We start from the raw sequence: 23,292 nt of genomic DNA, 5'->3' as shown, positions 1-23,292 counted from the left end.
CACACACACACACACACACACACACACACACACACACACACACACATATTTCAAGACGGTCTATGAGGTTATGAGAAAGTAAGCAAGGAATTCATGTAAGACTGGAAAGAACTAGCCTCTCAGCAAGCACCCTCATCTAACAAAGGTTGGGCATGGAGGCCCAGGGAGGCGCATTGATCAGCCGAGGCTGCCCTGAGCCTGAGAGCAGAGCCCTGACCCAAAGCTGCGGCGGGCAGGATGGGCAGAGAAAACAAGCTGCGTGACAGAGCAGAAGCGTTTTGGGGAACTGATCCATCACAGGCAATATCTGATGTACTTCCTGTCTCCTCCACACTCCGCCCCCACTTGCCTTCTCTCTCTCTTTCCTCTTCTCTCTCATGAGGGTCATGCATCAGTTGCCGAAAGGTGGGGACATTTCCTGATGCTTTTGCAACACTGGGAAGTTGTCTTAAGAAAGGCTGGACCCCATTCTGAGCACCAGCCCAAGAAAGGAGAGGTCTGGAGCTGCCCTGCTGTGGGGAGAGGCCTGCTCACCTTCTCCCTGTCTCCTGCCAGTGCTCACAGCCTGACCATGTCCCTGGCTGAGGCCATCAGCCTCTGGAATGAAGGGGTGCTGGCAGTCGACAAGAAAGACTGGAAGGGAGCCCTGGACGCCTTCACCGCCATCCAGGACCCCCACTCCAGGATTTGTTTCAACATTGGCTGCTTGCATACAATCCTGGAAAACATGCCCGAGGCAGAGAGGGTGAGTGGAGGTGTCTCTCCCCGGGTTGCCTCTGTGCCCTTGTAATGAGTGGTTCCCAGCCCTGGCTGCAGTTTAGACGCCTCTCAGGAGCTTTACAAGAAGAAAAGCTGCCAGGCCCCACCCCCCCAGGTCCTGATTTAATTGGTCTGGGGAGGGGCCTGGGCAGGCTCTTCAGAGGGTTCTAATGAGCCTCAGGGCTGAGAACCACAAGCGGTGGGTTTCCTCTCCTTTCTTCTCCATCTATTAAATTCACGTCATTCTGGAATCATTCTTTCACCCCTTCATGAAGACTTCCCTAGTTATGTTTTCTTCTATAAACCCCTGCTGGCCACAGGATTTCCATCTCGTGCTTCCCAGCTGATGATAAAAGCACCTCTTTGGCTCCTCAAGGCATTCATGTGGGTGAGCTTTTCTGTCTGCCCAAAAGACAGAGAGGAGGCCCTTAAGAAAAAGAGGCTTCGTCTCAAGTGACAATTCTGATCAATTATGGTGGGAGGCAATCATACTGTGATTGATTCATGCTGTCTGCCAGGGGCCCCGTGTAGGGTGTCTCTGCATATTTTTCAAATATTTTTTCTCTCTCCTATTCCTGAGTATGGGGTTGAGCATTCAAACATCACCCTTTGGGTTGGTCTGGTGAGCTGGAAAGGCTATGGAGTTTGGAAGCAGATCTAGAATCAAATCACAGCTCTGACTCTCTCTGGACCTTTGAACCGTCCTCAGCAAGTCCTGTAAACTTCTGGCTCTCAGTTTCTTGAGGGGTTAAATATCTTGAGGATTAAGTGGGCACCAACTGTTAAAATGCTGTCACTTCACACCACTGCGGTGTAAATGTGAGTTCTTATTTTTACCTTTTACTGCCAGTCTTTGCAAGGCCGTGTGGACAGATGACTGACTACCCGGCCCACTTAAAGAGCCAGTTCCTCTCACAGCCATCCTCACTGTGGCCAGCAGCGAGCATAGAGGAGTGAGGAGAGAAGCTGCTTAGAACACCTGTGCAGACGGACAAGTCCATCTCAGGTCCAGAGTGGGCAGACAGGAGCACACGAAGGCCCCCACCCCATGTCTGGCTGGAGGGAGGCCATTGGCCTCCTCTCAGGGGCCTGCCAAGGGGCTGAGTAAATTAGCTTCCTAGATTCCGAGGGCAGCTGGAGACAAAGTGCACATTGTCGGGGAGAAGAACTTGGCAATGCCGGGCAGCTAGTCTGGGGCAGCTATGCCAGCAGGGGCTGTTAGCTGCCACCGACACGGGGCCCCGGGCAGGGCTGTGCCCGCCGCCGCGCACCCCTGGGCCGCTCCCTCCACACCTTCCTCTCACCTCGCTGGACTTCTTGCATTCTTCTGCTTTGGGTCTTCTCGTTCTCTCCGTCTTTCTTTGGTTTCCGGCTTGAGTCTTTATCCCTCATATGTTATATACATTCTTATTTGTTATTATTTTAATCGTGTAATATTTATAGAATACACACATGTAATACCGTATCGCTCACATTTTAATGGTTATGTCTATGTTTAATTACTTGTATTATTTGAATCCTATCAGTCACCTTGAAAGGCAGATATTAATATCCTCCATTTTACAGAGAAGAACTAAATTTCAAGGAGATTAGGTAACTTGCCTCATGCCATGTCACCAGGAAGTGACAACACAGGGCACTCTTACCCGGGGTATCTGGCTTCTAAGCTCCCTGCCACCTTCAAGACACCAATCATTCTCATGACCCTTTTTGCCTCACCCTCTGGCTGACCTCACACCTCCCCCGGCCTGGTTCCTTGGCCACAAATGGGCCCTTTCTCCCCCAGGCCTTCTCTAGAAGCATCAACCGAGACAAGCATTTGGCGGTGGCCTACTTCCAACGAGGCATGCTCTACTACCGGATGGAGAAGTAAGTGGTCCAGCATTGCATGAGCCGGGGAAGTGCTCAGAGAAACCTGGAGAAGGTCTCAGTGCTGCTAGACGGGATGTTCGATAAGTATCCTCCTCGCCTCTGTTGGGACCTTCTCTGAGCAGTTATGCGATAAATCAGCATGAGGCAAAAGCCTTCCCCTGGGAGGGAAGACAGGCCTGCCACCTGGTCACGAAGTCTTCCTCAAAGTCAAACCACAAAAGCAACCTGGGGAGAGAAAGCCTGGGACTGGGGGGAGACGTGCAGGCGTTCGCCTTTCAGCGGCATCAGGCTGTCTCCCTTCTTAACGTCCTGCGTCTCAGTCCCCCTTCCCTCATCTCCTATGTTCTCCAGATGTACAGAATATACAGGCAGCCTGAGCACAAATCCTCCAGTGGATCTTTAATCTTAAAAGACAAGCTCTAAGGCCATCCTCTAATTAGCTCTAACAGCCTATCGTGAGGAGAGACACTGGCAAGAGAGAAGCCTCCCAGGAGAAATTTCTACGTGAAAATGCCCAGAAATCCACGTCTGAAAGGCTTGAAAGACCTAGGAATAAGATCTAGGATTCAATTAGTCTGCAACTGGTTAAATAGTAGTTAAAACTGAGAGAAAAATCTACCAAATTTTTACCAACAGCTACCGATGGAGGAAATAATATAAACGAGGCATCGTTCTTCACCTTTGAGTTGCCTGCTTTGTTTTTGCTCCATCCGTAGACATTGGTGTCCCCCCTTCCGAGGTTCTGCTGTTGACCCTTTTCCCTTTTATCCTTATAGCAGTGGTTGTTACATGGTGACACGTATGGGTTATCTTCCCAGAAACACACATACAAGGGTATACATAGTTTTATGTGCAATTTCACGGGGGTTCAGTGTCCTCTGGAAGTCCACAGAGGAACCCTTAGGGATCCCACCCTCGTCCCAGAGCGGGTCCGCCATGTGTAAGCAGCTGGCCACTAAATCTCTACCGGGGATCAACCCAGAATCTCTTCCTATACCTTGCCAAGTTGACCTCTTGAATTCGCCCATTCCTCCCCGTTCTGACCAGCGCTGCCCAGGTTTAGAGCCTCATTTTTCACCAGGGCTATCACTTCTAAACCAGTTTCCCAGCCACCACCAGTCTTATCTTCTCTAATCGCATTCCAGAGTGATCTTTAAACAATCAGTGTGATTCTGCTTCAGAACTTCCAGTGACTCCCATTAGTGGAGGACAAAGGCCGAATTCCTCTGCCTGTTCCTCTGCGGTCCAGCCACTGCCTACCCCCTCATTCATCTTTCTGCCCGTCTGCCCCGGCCACACTCAACCCCTCGGGTGGCAACCACTCTCTGTTGTATCTCCTTTTGTAACATCCGTCTTCTCTATGACAGAGTTTTGCTCACATATTTGTCTTCTCTGCTGCTCTGTGGGTTCCTTGAGAGAAGAAATCTTTATTTATTCACTCTTATAGTTCAGTATCTAGGAGAGTCGTTAATAAATGCTTATGGAATTAATTAAACGAAAGCGAGAAAAATATAGCCTCTGCTTGAAGGAACTTATTCATTACAAGGGGGAAACCAACCAGGCCACGAACTAATCACTATAATGCAAGGTAGCATGGGGTAAGTGCTATAACGGATATTTTAAAGTAAGTGCCATGGGGAATTATAATAGAAACATTACTTCTTAATGAGTGGGTTAGGAATTCCTTCAGGTTACAGTGGGGCTTGTTTCAGGGTAATACTGTTATGGGTGTGGGTTTTTGGCCTTAGCGTTCCCCGCTTTCATATGTCATTGTGTTGCTCTCCAGAGTTCCACAGGACAAAGTTAGAGCGCATTTCTAAGAAAGCAAGTGGTGTCTCGGGGTCAAAGTCTGACCTCTCCCACCTTAGCCTGTCGTCTGAAAGGGGAGAGAAGCGCTGAGCTGTGTTTCAGGTCCTGGGCCTTTTTTATGAATCTTAGGGCTGTGATAGACAGTAACGGAGCGACCCTTTAGATGTTGCTGGCCCACGGACACAGCAGCAAAAGCCTTTTCCTGCTGTTTTTGATACTGGGGAGGGCATGACCTCCAACCCCTGTCGCAGAGGTGTTTGGCTTTTGACTTCTGTCAGCTGCTAAAAGCCTCCATTATCCTGGACCTTCGACAGCATGGGGCGTGGGTAGAACAGAAACCATCAGGAGCGTCAGCGGTTCCTAAGAAACCTTTACAGGGAGCATTACAAAAGTGAAAATTGTAAACCCTCGCAGGCTCAGAGCTTGTGAAAAGCCACCCAAGGTTGCCACTGCGCTGGTGAGCCCCTTCTTGGGGGACGTGAGGGCTGCAGGTCCAGCTCAGCCAAGGCGCTCAACGGGGCGTCATTCTGGAGGCCCGCAGGGAGCCACAGGCACTCTGGCGTCCTAGGGGACACTGTGTGTTCCAAATGGCACGGCAGGGAACTGAGGAAGGGCTGCCACTGCTCGGCCCACCAGCACACAGGGCAGCATGCTATTTTGGGATTTCAGGCTGAGCTGATTCAGACTCCGGGCAGAGGGCAGCAGAGCTGTGTGTCAAAGTGGATACTCCTGGGGTGCAGCCGCAGGAAACAAGGGGTGGGTGATGGGGGCTGAGGACAGGCCCACCGTGGGCAGCCAGGACGATGCTTTTCAAAGCGTGTTTAGACATTGACATGTAGCAGGAGGACCCTCACCACGCTTTTTAACACAAAGAGAGTGCTTTGAATAATTTGTCAGTTCTTTCTCTCTCCCTCCCACTATGCCCAGATCTTTCGATATCTTGATGGCCTGGAGAATTGTGAGAAGGGTTTTGTTGGGGTCACTCAGTGCCAGGTGACACAGGCAGTGTCACTTCACAGATGAAATGCATCTGCTTCGCCAGCTCGCCAGGGAGGAAGGTACAACTGTAGGTCAAAGCTGACAGGACCTAAAGTGTGTCCTCTGAGGCCCTTTGGCTCTCACACACAGGCAGGGGAACACAGTGGGACCGCGTGTGCCCGTCAAACAGGACACCTGCCTTTCCACTGGCCCCTCTCTCCTTGGGTCAGTGAATTGGAGCCAGTCACCCAATCTTCCGGCTTAAAAAGAAGGAGCAGAAATGCCTGAAAGGATGTGGAAACACCTTGAAATGCTTCTTAAGGAATAGCCTGCATGCTTCAATAGGTTTTACAGTCATAATCATTAACGACAAGAATATGTTAGAGAAAGCCATGCTCCTGTTTCAAAGCCAGGCTGCCTCCTTCCATTATTATCCAGCCCCTGCTGCTGTGTGGCTTACTTCAAACCCAGTGGTGACAGATGTCCAGCATCTCCCCCCCCAACGACCTTGGGGACTCATTCCTTAGGATTCTTTCAGCCAGCCCACCCTCCTGGTCAGCACCAAGCTTCCCTGAGATCGGAGTGCCAGCTCTGCAACCACGGATTTTTATCTCCTGATAAATATCATTTAAGCATGTATGAAATGATTGGATATGAATTTAACTGCCAAAGTTTTAGAGCTGAATAATAATAATAATAATAATAATAATAATAATAATATGAATTACTACGTGTGCCAGGAACTGTCCTAAGCACCTGAATGCTTCACCTCATTTAGTTCTCAACAAAAACCCTGGGAGGCACATGCTATTGTTATTCTCTAATTCTGAACATGAGAAAACAGGCTTAGAGAAATTAAATACCTTGCCCTTTGTCACTAGATAGTAAGTGGCGGAGCCGGGGCTCAAGTCCATGTGGCTTTGACTCCAGAAATTAGATCCGGGACCACATACTAGCAAGCTCCTCATATCATGTGCTCCTTGAATATAATATGCTCCTTGTGCACAATACACTCCTTATGTTAACATAGAACCGGAGGCCAGGGAAATCGTTTGCCAGGGTTTCCCAGTTAGTGGCAGAGCTGATGGATCTAGCCCCGGTCCCCTGGCCCCTGTCCTAGGATGCCTTCACTACACCCCACCACATCTCCGGGGTCCTCGCCAGCCTGAGTTCAAATTTCAGGCTTACCTCCAAGAGAAGCCACACGCGGCAGCTCTGGGTCAGACAGTGGCCTGGGGGCCAGGGGTGCATGTCCCCCGGGCAGGAGCCACAACCAGCAGTCACATTTCTTCCTGCCAGGCCCCGAGGCTGAGGGGCGGGGGCTGCTCAGTTTCTGCTGCTCCTCCCACCCCTCCATTCCCCACCCCCACCCCCACCTCTGCACCCTGCAGCCCAGCAATAGCTCCCTCCCACCAGGGCCTCTGAGGAGGTCAAGGGCAGGCCAAGGAGGTGTGGTCCAGGTCCTGCCCACACTGTGGATGCGACTAACTCCTTCCTCGGCCGCAAATCCAACGACAGCAGCCCTGATACACCTTGAACCGGGCAGCACAAGGCCAGCCCAGGAAAGCACAAGGCAGTGCCAGGAGCAGTGTTAGAAATGCGACTGGGCTTAAGTGGTGGTTTCTTTTTTCTTTTTTTCAAAGCGTGTGGAGGAGCAGGGAGAAGACAGGAGACTAAGCAGGCCACAAAACCAAGAGCTAAGCTGGCCTCCAAAGAAGTGAAGGAGAAGGCTCTGGGCTGGAGGGGGTGTCACAGCTGTGAGAGGGGCCCCTGGGAGCCCTGTCACTGTGTGGGGCTCTCCTGGCCTTGGGCTGGAAGGGAGCAGAAGTCAAAATCAGCTCGCAGGGGCTCAGGGCCCCGCAGGGGCTGGCTGGGCAGGGAGCTCTTGGGAGAGAAGAAGGCTCTTCTGCCAAGTGACAAGCGGGCTGTCAGAAAGGTGGGCACGTAGTACTCAGTCGACAGAGTAGGAAACACCTGCGACTGCCTGAGTCTAGGAGCCCTCAGTGCAGGGGGCACCTTGCACACTGAGTTCTCTGGAAACCTGGTGCTCAGGGTTGGAGAAAAACCTGGAGCAGATTAAAAGGGATTGGAAGAGGCTTCTTGTCCCAGTGAGTTGGATGGATAAAGGGACACCATCACACACGTTATTCTGTCGTTTGCCCTCCGGGCCCTGGACTGGGTTATTTTCTCTCTCTGTCTTGCAGATACGATTCCGCTATTAAAGACCTGAAAGAGGCCTTGACTCAGCTTCGAGGGAACCAGCTGATAGACTACAAGATCCTGGGGCTACAGTTCAAGCTGTTCGCCTGTGAGGTAAAGAGGAAGGGCCTAGCCTGGACATGAGTGGGTTGGCCTGTGGAAGCATCCCTAACAATGTGCCTCATTCAGGTGGATGGGCAATTTACCAGCATTATATTAACAAATCCAAAACCACAGGCTCCCTCTCCATGCAGGACCTGCCGTAACCTCGCTCAGTTCTCCAGTTACAGACCACGCTCTCTGCCATTAGTGGTTCTGGCCTCGTGTCCTTGGTCAATGCCTGAAGAGAGAGGCAGGATAATTTGGCACAAATCAGTCCACTTCCCTCTTGCTCAAAGAACAGCTAGCTCAAAGCACAAATTTTGGGAGAGGTTTCCATAGACGGATACCTTACTGTTTCCCAAAAGAGGGAAACGTGACTGGCTTGGATTTCACAGGTCACGTGTGGACTTTTTCCAACCAACCCTCCTCTCCCCACTCCTAAACATCAAATACCCCAGGAGCTTTAAAAGCTAAAATCCCTCCAAATATCCTCGATGTTTATTTAGAAGAATCGCTGAAACAAGTCCCCTTGCTTTAGTTTCTCAGGCAGGAGAAGCCAGTGTTTCCAGGGTTGCCCAGGCTTAATAATGAGAGTCCTTCACCGCCCAGGTCCCTGGGGAAGTGTGTCCCCATCCAGCCCTGCAGCAGGCTAGCAGCTTCCCCCACTGCTCCCAGTCTAAGGATGTGAGGCTTTGGGGTGGCAACTGGTTTGCCTGTGGCCAGCTTCTAGAGCAGGGTTTCTCAACTGGGGCGCTTTTGATATGTTCGACCAGATAATTCTTTGTTGTAGGGGACTGTCCTGTGCATTGCAGGATGTTTAGCAGCACCCCTGGCCTCTACTCGTTAAATGCCAGTAGCACCCCATCCCCAGTGAGACAACCTAAAATATCTCCAGACATGGCCAATCCCTGAGAATGACTTACATATATTGAAGGGTTGCGGGACCAAGTAATTCTAGAGAAAGGATCATAAAACAGTGACATCAAAGCAGAAATCCGGGGAGGGATGTTTCCCTGTAGCTGGGGCTGAAATAACCCAGGAACGGGAAATACTGGTTGTATGGACCTCTCTGCACATAAAGCTGGGCGTTTCAGAGTCTCAGGCCCTTCTGCCACGTGGCACCCTCCTGTCATTTCCCTACTTATAATGCCACTCTCCCCGCCTGGGTCTAACTCTGGCTCTGAGAAATCACACCATCCTTTTTGAAAGGAAGTTCAGGCTTTTCCAGTCACAGAGTCAAAAAAAACCTGCTGTGGAAAAAAGGTCTTAAGAGACGGTGGCTTAGAACTAAATAGGAAGTTTTAAAAGGCTTTGAGTTCTCCTTTCTTCCTGCACACAGGTGGCGGGTGGGCTGGGCCAGCCAAGCACGTATACAGAAGGCAACAGCTCACGGAGGCTCAGAAATAGCAAAAGAAGGGAGCCTACTTGTATTTTGTATTGTTCTTTAATCTTGCTGATGCATCCAAACGGTTGGATTCTGTGTTTCAGTTGTGGAGCATAACAATAAAACAAACACTCATGAACCTACCACCCAACTCAAGGCCTGGAAAGTTGTGGCTACTGGTGAATGTGCTATTCCCTCCCGCCCCAGGTGAAACGCTGCCCCTGGTTTGTGCCGTCTCTTTCCAGCTCCACCGGACTTTTGCCCACGGAGTTTCCTCATGCCCATGTGTCTGGATTACAGTCTTGTTACTCCCGTGTTCCAGGCAGGACGAGGCACCTGGAACTCGCTCTCTCCCCACTCACACCTGTCCAATCTTTTAGCCGAGGCTCAGTGGCAAGAGCTGGTCTGGGAGGTGACACACGTGTATTTGACTCCCAATTCGTCTGTGGGGTCTTGAGCGTGCCCCTCTTCTCGGTACTAAAGCAACACAATAGTTTTTGTCCCCCCAACAGACTCAGCTATTGAAAGAATGCACACGATGTTGGATTTATGTATTACATGATGTTTATTTACTTCACACCATCCTTGTGCTGGACATTACTTGTTAGCAAGATTGATTGTATGATATTTTAGATATTCCCGGGAGAGCTGGGAAAGGGACAAATGTCACCAGGCCACATTCCAGGAGCATCATACAAGCTCTGCCCTGGTACCTAGATTCAGAGCAGCCTCTGGTTTTACGGTGTGGCCTCTGCTTTTCCAGGTGCTTTATAACATTGCTTTCATGTATGCCAAGAAGAAGGAATGGAAAAAGGCTGAAGAACATTTAGCATTGGCTACGAGCATGAAGTCTGAGCCGAGACATTCCAAAATTGACAAAGCCATGGAATGCGTTTGGGTAAGCCTGTGGGGGAGGCGGGGTGGTGAGGGGATGTCACTGGATTTTCATTTGTTGCAGTGATGCTTGGAGTTACCCTGAACTCTGGGTAACACTGATCTGGGGGGATAGCTCCATGCCGGATCTTGAATCTGGAAGCACTGAGCCGAGGCCTAGAGTTCTGACAGCCGAGCCCTGCCTCGGGCCGGCCCTCAGAGGAGCTCCGTGATAGCACACGGGGAGCAGGAGGCTGGAGCCTGGAGCCAAGCACACGAGGGCACAATACCTGCTTGCTCACTGCTGAGTCCTTGCAGCCTGGCACAGTGCCATGCACGTGACGGCTCTCATAAAAAAAATGCATTGATTATATGAATGACTAGTGAAAATGTCATAGTTTGAGCACATTTGGGATGAAGCTGGTTTTAAATCAGGCTCTTAAAGCACAAGGAACAAAGGGGCACAAGTCAGTTTTTGGGTACCTGTCCACATCAGTAGAGACCGATCCCAAGAGAGCACCATTATGAGCCTTGTTTGGGTCCTGGGCCACCCCTGTGGTTGCCATGCCTCCTATGCTGTGAGTGACAGCCCCCCCCCCCGAGCTACACAGAGCAGGAGGGGGCAGCTCCCCTGGGAAAAGAGGGTGCTGGGCAAATACCACCAACAGATGTCCACACAGCCTCTCGGTGTAAAGTGATATTAAAACCAACTGTTCCTTCCTTGGACACCCTGAAATGCTAATAAGTTCAGTCCTTACCCATTTAAAAAAAAATGCTCTTTTGAGGTTATCTCAACGGATCCTTGCATCCGTTCAGTGAGGGAGGCAGGACAAGCCTCATTACCCGCATTTGGCAGGTAAGGAAGCATTGTGGTCTCTGTGTTACAGAAACAGAAGCTGTATGAGCCAGTGGTGATCCCCGTGGGCAAGCTGTTTCGACCAAATGAGAGGCAAGTGGCCCAGCTGGTCAAGAAGGACTACCTAGGCAAGGCGACGGTAGGCGGGCTCTCAGCTTCCCAGAGTCTCCTATGGTGTGGGCCAGGCAGACCAAGGGGGGGAGAGGGAACTCTTGGGAAAAGAGCACCCCCACCCCATGGTTCTGCCCTGGGAAGACAGCGAGAGACTGTTTACAGTCTGGTCTTGATGAAAAATGGGCAAATGCTTCTAGTTTATTTTCTGCAGGCTTCTCTCATTCCTCCTTTCCAGCCTGACCTTGGGCGAGAGCCACAGGGTTACTCTCAGGATGCTGAGTCTTGGAGACTGAGCCAGTGGGAAGAAAACACAGCTACGAGGGGCTCACCTAATGTGGACAGAACATGTTAGGGAAACAGACCTGCGTGGCATCCTTTCTGGCTTAATGCTCCCTGTGGCCCCACTTCCACAGCCCTATGATTAGACTCCTTCTTCAGCTGGACTCCTTCTGAATCCAAGGGCTTAAATGCTTTCAGAAATGATCCAAAATGAGTCAACAGTCCCCGCCCAAAACTACACTTGACTTGGACCCATTTATAGGCTACAGTTGCCCACTCATGAAACAGCTGGTTCTGGCACCATAGAGAGCCTGGGTTAGTAGAAACACCCCAATGTCCGTCAACAGATGAACCAATAAACAAAATGTGACCTAGCCATACAATGGGAAACATGGGGATGAAGCACCAACACAGCTTATAACACAGACAAAGCTTGAAACCATTATGCTGTGTGAAGGAAGCCAGACACAAAAGCCACGTTACTCAATTCCATGTATGTGAAATGTCCAGAAGAGGTAAATGCACAGGAATAGAAAACAAATTGGTGAATGCACAGGAATAGAAAGCAAATTGGTGATTGTCAAGTGCTAGGAGGAGAGGGGATGTGAATTAACTACTTAATGAGTGTGGCATTTCTTGGGGGTTGGTGACAATGTTTTGGAACTAGGTAGAGGTGGTGGCTGCACAGCATTGTGACTGCACTAAATGCCAATGTGCCCTTCGCTTAAAAATGGTTAATATTATACTACGCGGATTTTACCTCAATAAAAAAAATGTTCAAAAAAGAGAAAAAGACAAGAGCGGGCCTGCTGGGTTAGTGAGGGTGGGGCAGTACTATTGAAGTCATGACGCATTTTCGCAACGAAATACATAGAAACCATACGTCATGACTTTTCCGACAACCCAATAGCTTCTTCAGTTGCTGGAACTTGGACCCAGAGGGTCAGCAAGTCAGTCCTCAGCCATTGTTCACCTCTGGAACCAGGCACCAGGGAGGTTGGAGCCAGGGTGTGAAAAAGGAGGGGATCTTGAGGGGAACCACGGAAGGATGGGGAGCCGGTGCTGGCAGAGCCCTCACACCCTCCTCTCTCCATTTCAGGTGGTGGCGTCTGTGGTGGACCAAGACAGTTTTTCGGGCTTTGCCCCTCTGCAGCCTCAGGTGACGTGATGCCTCCTTCTCCATGGTTCTAGGTCTCCAGAGCTAGCTCTCTGTGCAACACCCAGCTGGGGAGAATGTGTCTGCTGAGCTGCCTCATTTTAAGGGCTCCTTCAAGGGACCTCTCAGTGCTGCTGAGGGTGCCTGCCTGCCATTCCTGGTCACAGGTTCCAGGACTGGTCGAGGCATAAGGCAGTTGTAGGCTTAACCTCAGGTCCTCAGAAACCAACCCTCCAGCTTCCCCGCAAATGCCAGTTTTCGCTTCTCTGAGTTCTAACAGAGCTGTTCGTCATCTCCTGACACCTCACCCATCCCCTCAGAAAATTGAAATGCAAGTTGTCGAAGGCTTTTTAACGATGCCTCTTTTCAGACACGGGGGCCAGGAGGGGACTCCTGTGGGGGTCCGGGACCTGAGGCCACGAGCTCTGCTGGCTGCACCCATCTGCCCGTGTGCAGGGGGTTCCCTCGGAAACACAGGCAGGAAGCTTCAGTGGGCCATCTTTCTGCCTAAGCTGGGCTCAGAGACGTGGTTTCAGATGGACTGGATGACAGGGGGTCTAGAAATGTGAAGGCAGAGCTTCCTTGTGAAGGGAAAAGGGTGAGACAGGCTGAGCTGTGTTGCAAGAGAACCATGATGGGCAGGAGCATTGATCAGCACTAGCAGGGGGAGGAGTTTTTGAGCATGGCGCCCACACACACCTGGTCACTCCCGGGAGCAGCGCTGACATTCTGACCAGGGTCAGAATAATGACTGCTGGCCCAGAACATGACCAATGCTGGGGCTCTGGCGAGTGGGATGAAAACGGAGGACAGAGAGGGGTTCCAGATCCTTTGGTCTTTCTCACACTACTTTGAGGAAAACCTTGTGGAAGTCCCTTTGACTTCAGAGCAGCCAGGGCGGAGAGAAGCCCAGATAACTAGGCTCCATGGTATTCAGGAGAGAACTGGGAACATGCGCTGAAAGAAGAGTCTTGCCTGGTGCATGGATCTTGAGTTGATTTTAAATACCCACAAGTGTCATGTGATATAGTTGACATTAATTATAGAACAGAGCTTTTGGAGAGTGTCCTAGGGAAGAGGCAGAGCTCAAGATCAAAAGCACCCTCGTGGCGCCATGTTGCTCTGTGACAGCTAAACCTCTTCAGAAACCAGGTCTGACTGAAGACAATTGCTGTGCTGGTGAAACCTGTACAGAGGGAGCTGGTGGGAGGTGTTCTTTTCCAGCGTCTAGTCCAGGCACGCTCTGCCCTCTCCTTAGACAGTGTTCTGATGGGGCCAGAAATGCATTCTTTGATTTTTCTGGCCTGGAAGAAGGCTCAAATTATCACTAACAGTCTGTTCTCTCTCCTCCTTGCTTTATTGTCCTGCTCTTCTTCATTTCTCTTGACTGTCCAATAGGCAGCGGAGCCTCCACCCAGACCCAAAACGCCAGAGATCTTCAAGTAAGTTACATGTAGATCCCTGTGCAGAGTATCCAAGCTCCAAGCCTGATCTGATGGCAATAGACGGGTGTGTGTGTGTGTGTGTGTGTGTGTGTGAAGACGATGAAGCTGGGGTCAGGGTCTAAACCTTGTGGAATTTAGCCTAGTGTGTTGGCTCCTTCTGTTTCAAGGTTAGCGTGGAGCAATACGGTGGGGACGGGGTCTTGTCTGTGGTGGGACTGACCATGGGGACTTGGCTAGAGTTACAGGGTGTCCCTGTGTCCCCATGTCAATGTACACATATAGTGAGGCGTTGTTGTTGGTGAACTGCAGCAGTGTCCCACGGAACTCGGCCTCCTAAAGCCGCCCTCCGCCCCCGCCCCCGCCTCCCCGTGGGAGCCAGAACACTGGCCTAGGGCTGGAGAACAATTCCTTTCCATTACAGCCCCCCATGGGAGGCGGAGCTCTCGAGTCAGGCGAGCAAAGTGGGAAGCTAGAATGGCCTGTCCCTTCCTGTGTTTTCACTCCCTATTGGCACATATTTTCTAAAGAAGAGGAAGGGCTCAAGAAAAAGAAGTCCTTCTGTAAGATGAGGAGCAAAGAAGGACTTAACCTACAGCTTTCTTAAGAATCGCCTTTAAATAAGGAAGCAGTCCTAGCTCCCCTACCCCCATAAAGAAAGGTTTTTAAATCGTGAAAACGTACCAAAGCAACTATAAAACTGAGAGGGCTGGATTAGCTCTTCCTAAACTCTGTCTGCTGGAGGAGTCTGTAGCCTCTATGTCAAAGAGACACGACATTTGGAAACTGAAAGGACTGAGGGGAGAATAACAGAGAGGGAAGTGGGAGGGACCCAGCAAGCCCCAGGTGAACCCCGGAGGAGCTTGAAACTCCAACACAGCAGGCAGCCTTGAAGCCAGCCTCTCAGCCACACGTTCCAAAGTGGCACAAATGGGACGCCCCAGAGCCTTGAAGGGCAAGGCAGGTCGTGAGGAAACGGTAAAGGGGAAATGACATTGCATAACTCGGAGCAGACAGCCTCAGGACCTCATTACACATCCCCCTACGCCGCCCCCACAGCTCACCCGCCCAGCACTAAGTCCCCTTCTGCCTGCGTGCCTGTGGGCCCCAGCGCTGGCTCTCACCTGCCTTCCACCAGAGCCACTCCCGGCCACACTCACCTGGTCCACTCCAGCCCGGAAGCTGGAGCTGACCAAGCATGTCCCGGAAACATCCTGCTCGGAAGGGAGGGTCACAAGACACCATATTGTGCTGTTGTGTTTCTTTCCTTCTTGCCCCACTGTGTATACGGTTGAGGAGCTCGGTCGTGCAGTTTCCGACCTTGTCTTCCCAGGAGACCGGGCAGGCAAGCCCCGCTCAGGGTCACGTAGGCAGTTAGATGTGGAGTCGGAGGGTGTCTGGAGCGCGTCTCCCGGCTCAGGTCCATTGTGCTTGTCCCATAGCCCTGTGGGGGCATCTCGTGTGTACCCCTGCAGGGCTCTGGAAGGGGAGGCCCACCGCGTGCTGTTCGGGTTTGTGCCGGAGACACCGGAGGAGCTGCAGGTCATGCCAGGGAATATCGTCTTCGTCTTGAAGAAAGGCAATGACAACTGGGCTACGGTCATGTTCAACGGGCAGGTATTCAGGGGACCGGGCGGTGGCTTTTCGGGCATGGGATCCTGGCAGCAAATGGCAGAGCTTTCTGAGGACCAGTATCTGCTACCTTCTTTGCAGACCACCTACCTTCTTGCGTCTGTATCCCCCTCCCTTTCCCCCATGTCTGTGGGCTGGTCTGCGCCCTGGGTACGGATGAGCGCCACCTTTATTCCCCCCTTTCTGATTCCGGGATGTCGCACTGCAGAAGGGGCTCGTGCCCTGCAACTACCTTGAACCAGTCGAGCTGCGGATCAATCCTCAGCAGCAGCAGACCCAGGTAATGTAGTGCCAAGGCTTCCCATTCTCCCCACCCCCCAACCACTGACGGACCTCTCCACGGAGGGGAGAAAAGAGTGTGGAAACTGCTCAGGTGGTGCTCAGTGTGGTGCTGTCAGGACTCACCTGAAGAAAGACTCACTGGTCCTGAACCTGCATTGAGTTGGCACCAGCCACCCAGAGCTGAACCTGGGGATGAGGGAAACACCCACAACATGTGCTGAGCGGAGGCATCTGCTGGACCCCTTGGGCCCAGCCACCTCTGATTCCTCCTGGTCAGCGGTGACCTGAGACGCAAAGCCTGTAGTATATGAAGGTTAGGGCTTCCCAGAAAGGTCCTCTTCACCTGGAAGAATAGTCCATGTGTTGGCTGGTGAAATGCCATTTAAAAAAAGTCTGCTTCAGAGCTGAATGAGTTAGGCCTTGCCTGTCACTGCCTCTGAAGCTGCCATCACCCTTCAAAGGCCTCCCCTCTCTAGCCTGTGCCACCAATTGTCCTCTGTGGCATGGCTCTCCCTGGTCAGATCACTACGTTCAGATGAGCTGAAACGTTTTAAATGCCATACAAAGAGAGGTAGAAGCTAGGATTTTTGCTTCTACTGTGCTTTGCTTTCACCAGACCCACCTTGCCTCCCCTGGTAACCCACACTTTCCTTAGTCTCCCCTGAATGTTCCCACTCCAACTTTTAGGAGATCATTTGCATCTGGCTCCTTTCCATGAGGGTCTGCAGGGTCTCCCCCAGCCCCCCCACTCCTACTCTTACCTAAGAACTTGGTCGGAATGAATGTTCTCACCACCTCTTTGTCACCTCCAGGAGGAAACCTCCCCAGAGTCTGATATCCCATCTCCTCCTAGTTCCAGTGCTCCTGGGAGACCCTCATTGTCACCAGGTTAGTGTCCCTGGGAGTAACATCCTAAGCCTGGGCACAGGAGCACTTCAGGCCGCTTCCTGAAGGACAGTTGCTCTCTCAGCCTTCCGGGAAATTCTGGTTTCTCCTCTCAGCTAATGACTGCACAGCCCTAGAGCCCCCATCTCCTGCACCACCCACCCCAAACACAGGAAGCAGATGCCCCTTGTCCCCACCTGCTCCAGAACACTCATGGGGCTTGGGTGAATATAGCTGGTTTGGGGCGGGGGGGGGGGGCGGGCAGTGAGTATCCCAGCTCATACAGTCACCGAACCCCTGTCATTCACACTGAAACCCTGTCCCAGGAGGAATGGTTGAAGTAACTGCACAGGTTTACCTCAGACGGGGGACAGAGTGGCTCTTTTCAAAGGTCTGAGGACTTTTATCTAGAAAAGAAACCGCTCTGCAGAGCCCAGAGGGACAAAGAACCAAGAGGCAGATGCGAAAGGGAGACCGTCCCCATGTGTGGAGAGGGCTGCCCTGGGAAGCTATGCCCTTCTTGTCCCTGATGCAGTTTAAGCAGATTCTAAATAAGTGTTTGATAGAGAGGCACTGAACAGGTGGTTTGTCCAGATTCTAGATCAATGATTGTGACGCCCACCTGATCATTAGAATCGCTTGGGATGCTCCTTGCACCCATTTGTATTTTGGAAAACCTCAAACCCACAGAAAAGCTGAAAGTATAGTACAGTAAAACATCAGAATACCTTTCACCTATATTCACCAACTGTTAACATTTTGCACCATGTACTTGGTCTGCTCTCCTCTTTTTTTCAAGTGGTTGGGCCACTTGAATTACAGACTCATGACATGTCACCCCACACTTCAGCATGTATCTCCTCAGAAGGACGTTCTTCAGCATAACCCGGATACAACTGTTATCTTAGTGTTAAATGTCCGAGATATAATGTTATAGGATGTATATTTCCCATTCAAATTTCTCCAATTACCCTCCCCCCTCAAATATCCCTGATAGATTGCTTTTCTGTCTAGGGGCCCATTAAGGATCACATGTTGTTAACTTAGGAAGATCTTAAGAATAGATTCCTAGGTCTTTGATTCTAATTTTTTAGGGCTGGAATTGGGCTTAGGAATCATTATTTCTAGAAAAACATTTCCCAAGTGATTCAAATGAACAAGCTGGGTTTGAGATCAGTGGGGTTTTTTGTTTTCTTTTGTTTTGTTTGTAGAGGGCAGTGTCACTGGCCCTCACATGTGGGATCCGAACCGGGGCCCTCTGGCGTCCCAAGCCAGCTCTCAATCATCGCGCCACCTGGCTGGCCCGAGATCAGTGGTCTTTTTTGATTATGAACCCCCTGTAGTGACTATCTTTATGCATACTTCTCATATAAATATGCCACATTCATAATTATTATTCACATTAGAAAACATACACAAAAATAAAAGATGAGGTAAAAATAAGTTGTTCTAACATTTCTTGTGGCCCCTGGCTCATCTCACACTGTTTTTCTTTGCTTTGGGCCCACTGGTTTAACTGAGCTTGGGAATCCCTGCTGACCCCATGGGTTGGTAAGGATGTGACGGTCCTTTGATAATTATCCGTACGCTCCCAAGAAGCAGAAACCGGGTTCCTTTGGGTGTTCATGGGTTTGCTCTTCACATTTTCCTGGGGTGAGATTTTCCCCATGTTTCTTAAGGTTAATCATCACCCCAGAGATTAAAGGGTATGAACTTAGGTGCCTCGTTCTAAGAGGTTTCATTCTATATGTGGCAGAGGCTGGCCAAAGAGTGTTCATTCATCTTTTACTCCTTACCTTCTCCATTTAGGTCAGAAAGAAAAAGAAGAGCTCAAGGTAACATTTTCCCCTGTACTATTTCAAGTGGCAGGGAATGGAAGGGCTTGGGCTGTCCGCCATGGGCTTGTCTACCCGGGTTATAGAAATAGTCCCAAAGAAAAGGTAGACCCATTGTCACCATACACACAGTCCATGGGCCAGACACCCCCTCCACAATCTCCAACCCCACTGCGCACAGTTCCTATGGGCCCATAGCTGGTGGGCCAGATCTTGCTCAGTGGGAATTTCTACGCAAGCAAGAGTCTGGGCGAAGGACCTCCAAAAGCCCTTCGCATTACTTAGGAACCAGTTACTTGTTGGCGTGCCCCCAGCGACATACAGTACTCCCTGTGCCTCCAGTGAGGCTGTGGTGAACTGGGATGTGGCGAAGAGGAAGCCTCCCTCATGAGCTCCGTTTGCTTCCTCTCCCCTCAGGAAGTCAAGCTCAGCGTTCCCATGCCCTACACGCTCAAGGTGCATTACAGGTACACGGTGCTCATGGAGACTCAGCTCGGACTCCCCTACAGCCAGGTCCGGGACCTGGTGGCCAAAAAACTGGAGCTTCTGCCGGAACACACTAAGCTGAGGTGAGCTCCGTGCAGGTAGCAGGCCTGGAGGACAGAAGAGGGGCGGTGTTGCACTGATGCTGACTTGGTCCTTCCTCATCGTCTCTACCCAGCTATCGGCCTCGGGACAGCAGTGAGCTGCTGCCCCTTTCAGAAGACAGCATGAAAGCTGCCTGGGGCCAAGTGAAGAACTACTGCCTGACTCTGTGGTGTGAGAACACAGTGGTGAGTGCAGAGCCCAAGGGCAGCTGGGGTCGTGTTTCTCTCGGGCCACACTTCAACAATTCAGCATTTGTCAAGCACTCATTTTACCCTCCTCTCCTCAATAGCAGTGAGGAAACAGGTTCAGAGAGGTTACATGGCTGGGAAACCGTGGAGCTGGGACACACACCTAGGACTTGGGCCTCCTTGGGGCCATTCCCACCATGCTGTACTGCCTTTCCCTGAAGACAATCTGCCAAGGTTGGAGCAAATGGCACCAGGAAACGAGAACTTACCACACTACAGCCTTTAGCCTTGCAGGGCTTCTAATGATTTCTTAAATCCTATGATTCACATCTCTAGCAACTGCATCCTTCAACATTTATGGGTCAAAACTGACCATAATGGAGACTAACACGTGCAGTTACATATACAAGAAAAGTAAAGCCTTTTTTGTGGCTTTAGAACGATAGTAAGGTTCTGTGCAGTGTTCTCAAACTTTAGCAAGTATCAGAATTACCTAGAGGACTTGTTCAAACAGATTGCTGGGTCCCACCCATATGGTTTCTGATTTAACTGGTTTGGGATAGAGCCGAAAATTTACATTTCTAAGAAGGTCCCGCGTTGTGGGTGCTGCAGAAAGGGTGCTGGACTCCAAGTCAAGAGGCCCAGATTTGAGTTTGCATTCTGTCACTTACTTGTGACTCAACCTGTTTCTCCATCTGAAATGGAACAGTAATGCCTATTCTACCTTTCTCAGAATTACTGTAAATTTTCAGTAAAATTTTAAGACTAAGATGGTCCTGCAGACCTTTTATTTCATCTATCCAGTCATCCAGTATTCATAAAGTACGTCAGGTCACAAAGATTTATAAAGGATGTAAACCCAGGTGCTACGCTGACATTTCAGCAACTGATTCCTTTGGTGATGATGTTCACTGGCCAGGAAGTGAGGAAAACTAACAGGTCCTTTATTATTTCAGGGTGACCAAGGCTTTCCAGATGAACCCAAGGAAAGTGAACAATCTGATGCTGAAAACCAGACAACTGAACTTCAGCCTAAGGAAGGGAGCAAAGTGGTAGTAGCACTCTTCAATTATGAGGCCACCAATCCAGAGGACCTGGAGTTTCTGGAAGGAGACGTAATCCAGGTTATATCAATGGGTAAGTGCTACTCTTGGATTATAGAAACTAACTCACTTTAGCAGAAGTAAATTCAAGGGCAGAGGGAAGAAAAGATCACTAACCTACAAAGCAAACTTTAGCCAGTGGTTTTCACGTCCTTCCTTTCAGCTGGAGGGAGCCAAACTGAACGCTCAGCCTTTCCATTTGTTGCTCTAATGGGCAAGGAAGCAAGACGACTGACTTAGATGACATTTCAGTGCATTTACATTTAAAGATGGCTACGTTTTAGAAGCCATGGATTCTCGTTCCCAGAATTAATGACTTGGAAGGTGGCTGGAATCATTTTGCCATTGCACCAAGCCACATGATACTTATCTTCTGCAAACCATAGTTCTTTGGCTATATGACCTTCTCAAAGATGAGGGTAGAAGTGGGTAAATTTTGTCTTAAAATATCTCAGTCATTCAGAATTGCTGTGACTTTCTTGATTCAGGTAGGAATCAAACACATTGAAAATTAAAACAGTGTGGAGAGTTCTAACTTAGTGCTTCTTAAACTACAGTACGCCCAAGCATCCTTTGGAGTTTGTTAAATACAATTCCTTGGCCCAGCTCCCCGAGATGTTGATTCAGGTTTGGGATGGGAACCACACTGTTATTTCTAACAAGCTTCCTGGCGATTCTGGTCTACTGACTATCCTGAGAAGTGCTGTTCTAACTCAAGGTTTGCCATAGTCTTATTTCTCTATCTGGAAACAAACAAGAGTCCCATCAACAGGTTTGTTCACATGACTGAAGTGCTGCGCATTAGCAATGCAAAGGAGTAGAAACCTAATACTATTGGGTGGTCGGAAAAGTCATGACACATTTTTCTGGTTTTCAATGCAAAAATGTGTCATGATTTTCCTGACCTCCCAATATTACCAGTTATAACAGAAAATCCAACAGATCAAGAAATGAGAGCAGGGGACTTCAAAGTTATAGGGGTAGAGAATGAGTATACGAGTATGTGACAAGTAACACAAAATGAGTAATGAAATATAGAATCAAGGTGCACTGTCAGTGCAGTCAGTGTCAGTTCTGACAAGGGATAAGGGGAACTCAATGGTAACAACTGGGTCTTGTAACTCCATGCGCCATTTTCTAAGTGTCACTATCAACCAACCAGCTAAATTGTCCCGAGCTTTTGCGGGGTGGGGGGTGGAGGGCTGGGGATGAAATAAAAACAAGAGAACACACAGGAAAACTTTCTGGGTAGATATGTAGAGGTGGTATACTCCTTAGTATGATATATACAAGTTAAAGTTGGTTTAACTCTGCAAGTACCCATGTATTGGGTTGCCGGAAAAGTCATGACATTATTTTTTCTGTTTTTCGTTGCAAAAATGCATCATGACTTTTCCGACAACCCAATGTTTTGAATCTTGATCGTAACACTTAAATAGAAAACAGAATTCAGCATAAACATGGGGTGGGGCTGGGAGTGAGCTCAATTGTACTCAACAGTTGAGATGGTTTCATCACAAAGTTCCTCAAACTTTAATGTGAGTCACCTGGGGGTCTTGTTAAAAGGGGTTGTCTCAGGTTTGGGGTAGGTCCTGACACTTTGCATTTCTAAAACACTCCCAGAATCCAGGGCAAGCCAGTCCATGACTGTTTTAGTTAGGAAAGATCAAGACAGCGGTTGGTAATTAGAATGACCTTGGGAGAACTCCAACGCCCAGCCGTACCCACCAACTGAGTGTCTGGGACAGGATCCACGCAGAAGCTCTCATTTCTCCAGATGTGTTATGTGCAAAGATGACTTCTAACCTGGTTGTGGGGTCTGGTAGATGAGCTCTGGAGTAGATCATACCCGAGCAGTCTGATATTTATTGGCAGAATGAACCCAAACGAGCCATTCATTTCTCTGGGTCTCTTTTTCCTTAGTAAAATGGAGGTAATGCCTACAAGTAAGTTATTATGAAACGAGTGTACATATATCCTAGTACAGTGCCTGTACTTTATTTACTTAAAGGCTCAAAATAGGAGCTATTAAAATACTTGTGTTACAAACATGGACTGAACGCATCACTAGTTCCAATTCTCAGTTCTTTGATTTCCCCTAGTGAACATACATTAGCAACACATTTAACCAAAGGTATGTGCCTTTCTTATAGTCAGAACAGATTCCCAACAAAGCTCAGATAAAACTCTTGTTAAAAAAAATCGTATCTAAAGAGTCATTGTTCGATTTCATTCATTTCTTTTAAAAAACTGAATTCATTTTTCTGCATTTTATTCCTCTATTATCTTGTCTAAGACAGACACAGACAATAAAATGGCCAAGTCCTATGTCCACTCTCACCTCAAATCACTTTCCAGCACTGACTTTTCTCTGTTAGCCCAACGGGGGGTGGACAAAAGATCTGGGTGGGATGTCCAGATGAGGTCCTTTTCCTGTACTGGTTTTAGAAATCAACGTGTACTTTTCCAACCTCATCAGTGAATGAAGAATGGCTGGAAGGGGAGTGCAAAGGGAAGATCGGCATCTTCCCCAAGGCTTTTGTTAAAGAACGTGCTACTACAGACCTGGAAAGCGCTCCTCAAAGAGTCTAGGATGTTTCGCAGCTGACGGAGTTGAAGAAAACAAGTGCTTTGTCATCTGTAAGTTTTAGGGGGCCTCTGCCGTCCACTGGACTGAGCTCATTATGGTTTGGAAGTGTTTCACTAATCCACTGTGCCCTGTTAAAATGCCACCTATCATGTGAGAACTGGGGATTATGAACACCTTGCAGGTGGGGTGGGGGAGTGGTAGGAAGTGTCTAGAAGGGCATGAGGGGCTTTTCTAGGGTGCTGATAATGTTTCTTGCTCTGAGTGCAGGCTCCCCAGATGTGTTCACTTTGTGAAAAATTCAGACTTGTACAGTTATTGTTGGTACACTTCTCTGTAACAAAAATAAAAAACTTAAGAAAAACAAGA

At 49.5% G+C, this 23,292-nt stretch overlaps 1 protein-coding gene across 3 annotated transcripts; it reads left to right on the top strand.

Annotated features, from left to right (window-relative positions):
* Window positions 1-358: 358 nt before the first annotated feature.
* Window positions 359-23,292, top strand: NCF2 (neutrophil cytosolic factor 2). 3 transcript variants are annotated; one of them, XM_019635480.1, is made up of 16 exons: window positions 372-405; window positions 556-745; window positions 2,546-2,628; window positions 7,623-7,731; window positions 9,867-10,001; window positions 10,864-10,971; window positions 12,325-12,384; window positions 13,780-13,823; window positions 15,299-15,440; window positions 15,664-15,735; window positions 16,550-16,625; window positions 18,432-18,457; window positions 18,875-19,026; window positions 19,119-19,230; window positions 20,190-20,370; window positions 22,816-23,292. In XM_019635480.1, exons 2-16 carry the CDS (start codon window positions 572-574, stop codon window positions 22,926-22,928), a joined length of 1,587 nt encoding a protein of 528 aa, XP_019491025.1. In that variant the 5' UTR covers window positions 372-405; window positions 556-571; the 3' UTR covers window positions 22,929-23,292. The 3 variants fall into 3 exon arrangements, with proteins under 3 accessions (XP_019491024.1, XP_019491026.1, XP_019491025.1); XM_019635479.1 differs by having other exon boundaries at window positions 359-745; XM_019635481.1 differs by lacking the exon at window positions 2,546-2,628 and having other exon boundaries at window positions 366-405.

The sequence above is a fragment of the Hipposideros armiger genome, unplaced genomic scaffold, assembly GCF_001890085.2.
Source record: "Hipposideros armiger isolate ML-2016 unplaced genomic scaffold, ASM189008v1 scaffold_22, whole genome shotgun sequence".
NCBI classification, from domain to species: Eukaryota; Metazoa; Chordata; class Mammalia; order Chiroptera; family Hipposideridae; genus Hipposideros; species Hipposideros armiger.
Note: the sequence above shows the minus strand (reverse complement) of the source record. Positions and strands in the feature narration are given on the sequence as shown.